Consider the following 3690-nt stretch of genomic DNA (forward strand, 5'->3'; position numbering starts at 1 on the left):
CCTACCACAAACCCCTAAAGTTAGCTTTATAGTGATGCCACTAAAAAACACGAAGACCAAGATGCAGGCCAAAATCTCAGCCAGCAGGCTAAAGAATGAAAAGGTGTCTGTCCTCCAATCCTACTGCAGAGGTGCATGGGTCTATTTGTCCAGGTACCTTGGATGGGGGAGGAGACTCTAAGAATGTTATCCATAGGCACTGGCAATCATAGATGTGGGGGACACAGAAAAGGAGAAAGAAAAAAGAAAGGGAGTTAAAATATTTGATAGATAAATAGTTTCAAAGGTCTCAGAATCTGAGTAGATGTTGTGGTAATAGATGTGAAGGTAAAAAGCACTGAATGAAAAAATTAAGGCTTAAGAGAATCAATCATGTCTTAAACATATATTGGGAAGGAAGGGAGCCTTATAGCCTCAGAGAGGGGCTGCAGGAAGTTGATCTCATCCATCAGGCTCTCCACTTTCACCTCCAGGTCCACTTTGGCCATGTGGGGAAGGAGATCACCAGACCAGTGACTGGCATATTTTCATTTGCTTAAAGCCTGTACTTGTCCATAATTGTTATGAAGCGAAATGGAAACCACTTTTACCCTGGTCATTAAACTTAGGTTAAGAGTGACTTGAAGATGGTGACAGCTCCGTGACATTGAGGCCACGTTGGGCAGTTCAGACTCAGGGTGATAGCAGGAGAGCTGGCTGACAAAAAGGACCATGATGCATCACCTTCCAAAGTGGAAAGGAAGTGATCACGGACTCCTGACGGAGAGTGGGATAGAGACCGGGACCGGAAGTCTTCCCCATCTAAAGATAGGAAACAGCATCGTTCAAGGGATAGACATCAAGGAGGCAGCCATTCTCACTCTCATTCCCGTTCCAAATCTGCAGAAAGAGAACGATGGCACAAAGAATGAGAACGAGATAAGGAGCGAGAATATAATAAGAAGGACCAAGATCGAGACAAGGACGGGCACAGACGGGACAAGGACCAGAAATGATTCAGTTTATCTCCTGGCCAAGGAAAAGACTTTAAATTTCGGAAGGACAGAGACTCTAAGAAGGATGAAGAGGATGAACATGGTGATAAGAAGCCTAAGGCCCAGCCATTATCCCTGGAGGAACATCTGGCCAAGAAAAAGGCTGAAGAAGAAGCTGAGGCTAAGCCCACGTTCCTCTCCAAAGCAGAACGAGAGGCTGAAGCTCTAAAGTGACGGCAGCAGGCAGTGGAAGAGCAGCAGAGGATGTCTGAAGAAGAGAGAAAGAAAAGAAAACAATTCCAAGACTTGGGCAGGAAGATGTTGGAAGATCCTCAGGAATGGGAATGTCAGGAATGCAGGGGGAAGATGGAGCAAGAGACCAGTGGAAATGAGGATGAGCAAGGGCAGCAGAAGATCTGGGAAGAGAAGGATAAGAGCAAGGAACCGCATGCCATTAAAGAGCATTACTTGGGGTGGCATCAAAAAGCGGCACCGAATGAGACATTTCAATGACCGAAAGTTTGTTTTTGAGTGGGATGCATCTGAGGACATATCCATTGACTACAACCCCCTGTACAAAGAACGGCGCCGGGTGCAGTTGTTAGGGCGAGGCTTCATTGCAGACACTGACCTCAAGCAGCAGAAATGAGAGCAGTCACATTTCTATGGAGACCTAACGGAGAAGAGGCGAACCCTGGAAGAAAAGGAGCAGGAGGAGGCAAGACTCTGCAAACTTCGTAAGAAGGAAGCCAAGCAGCTCTGGGATGATCGTCATTGGTCTCAGAAAAAGTTAGATGAGATGACGGACAGGGACTGGCGGATCTTCTGTGAGGACTACAGCATAACCACCAAAGGTGGCATGATCCCCAATCCCATCCCATCCTGGAAAGACTCTTCTCTGCCCCCACACATCTTGGAGGTCTTTGATAAGTGTAGCTACAAGGAACCAACACCTATCCAGCGTCAGGCAATTCCCACTGGGCTACAGAATCGTGACATCATTGGTGTGGCTGAGACTGGCAGTGGCAAACAGCAGCCTTCCCCATCCCACTGCTGGTCTGGATCACCACACTTCTCAAAAATGACAGGATCGAAGAGTCAGACCAAGGCCCTTATGCCATCATCCTGGCTCCCACCCATGAGTTGGCTCAACAGATTGAGGAAGAGACTGTCAAGTTTTGAAAGCCCCTAGATATTCGCACTGTGGCTGTCACTGGTGGCATCTTCAGAGAAGATCAGAGCTTCAGGCTGCGCATGGGTTGTGAGATTGTGATCGCTACCCCTGGGCGTTTGATTGATGTTCTGGAGAACTGCTCCCTGGTGCTGAGCCGCTGTACCTATGTGATTCTGGATGAGGCAGATAGGATGATTGACATGGGCTTTGAGCCAGATGTCCAGAAGATCCTGGAGCACATGCCTGTCAGCAACCAGAAGCCAGACACAGATGAGGCTGACAACCCTGAGAAGATGCTGGCCAACTTTGAGTCGGGAAAACGTAAGTACCACCAAACAGTCGTGTTCACAGCTACCATGCCCCCAGCGGTGGAGCGTCTGGACAGGAGCTATCTTCGGCGACTTGCTGTGGTGTACATTGGCTCCTCAGGCAAGCCCCATGAGTGTGTGGAACAGAAGGTCTTCCTCATGTCAGAGTCAGAAAAGAAAAAGCTGCTGGCAATCTTGGAGCAAGGCTTTGATCCACCCATCATTATTTTCGTCAGCCAGAAGGACTGCGACGCGTTGGCCAAATCCCTGGAGAAGATGGGGTACAATGCTTGCACACTGCACAGTGGAAAAGGCCAGGAGCAGCTAGAGTTTGCATTGTCCAACCTCAAGGCTGGGTCCAAGGATATTTTGGTGGCTACAGATGTGGCTGGTCATGGTATTGACATCCAAGATGTGTTTATAATTGTCAACTATGATATGGCCAAAAATACTGAAGATTACATCCACCTCATTGGCTGCACGGGACGAGCAGGCAAGAGTGGGGTGGCCATCACTTTCCTCACAAAAGAGGACTCTGCTGTGTTCTACGAGCTGAAGCAAGCCATCCTGGAAAGCCCAGTGTCTTCCTGTCTCCCCAAGCTAGCCAGTCACCCAGATGCCCAGCATAAGCCAGGCACCATCCTCACCAAGAAGCACCAGGAAGAGACCATCTTTGCCTGACACAGCACTCTTCCTGTGGGCTGAGGGCATCTCCGAAGCTGCCTAATGCCTGTTCTTCAGAACCTTCACATCCCTCTTTCCAGGTCCTCAGTCCTGGGTTACGGGGGCTTAGGAAAACAACCAGACTCCCTAGTCCAGACCCTCAGGTCGGGAGGCCTGCGTGTGGGGCTGCAAAAGGAGAGGACGATGCTGTTGGAGGCAGGGAGAGCAAATTACCACAGCTTTTTGGTCCAGCTCCGCCCTTCTTTGCTTTGGGATTGCAGTGGGCCATCAGCTCATGCCAGGCTATGGGGGCAGCCAGTTGGCATTGCTGCCCAGACTGAACAGAAACCTGGCTGCCTGATGGGACCTCCTTTGGCTCAGACTTGACTGTGTAACTGTATAAACTGCAGCAGCATTTTTGCCCTAGATGCCCCAGGAGACCTGGCACCATGGTTACGGACAGTGGAATCTTACTGTCATCTGGACAGCTGTTTTCCTGCTTAAATGGTAAAGAAAGTCGCAAGCCTTTAGACCTGTGCACAGCCCCGCACCAACGGGTGCTGTGTGCTCT

At 49.6% G+C, this 3690-nt stretch overlaps 1 protein-coding gene across 1 annotated transcript; it reads left to right on the forward strand.

Moving 5' to 3' along the window:
• The first annotated feature begins 760 nt into the window (after window positions 1-760).
• On the forward strand, window positions 761-3137 carry LOC126931092 (probable ATP-dependent RNA helicase DDX23). The gene has a single exon (XM_050748833.1). The coding sequence runs from the start codon at window positions 2229-2231 to the stop codon at window positions 3135-3137; it is 909 nt and encodes a 302-aa protein (XP_050604790.1). The 5' UTR covers window positions 761-2228.
• The last annotated feature ends 553 nt before the right edge of the window (window positions 3138-3690 follow it).

This window comes from Macaca thibetana, chromosome 11 (genome assembly GCF_024542745.1).
Source record: "Macaca thibetana thibetana isolate TM-01 chromosome 11, ASM2454274v1, whole genome shotgun sequence".
NCBI classification, from domain to species: Eukaryota; Metazoa; Chordata; class Mammalia; order Primates; family Cercopithecidae; genus Macaca; species Macaca thibetana.

What these genes read in the sequence shown, in the direction of transcription:
- LOC126931092 (XM_050748833.1), top strand. Translation starts at nt 2,229, where the DNA reads ATGGGTTGTGAGATTGTGATCGCTACCCCTGGGCGTTTGATTGATGTT.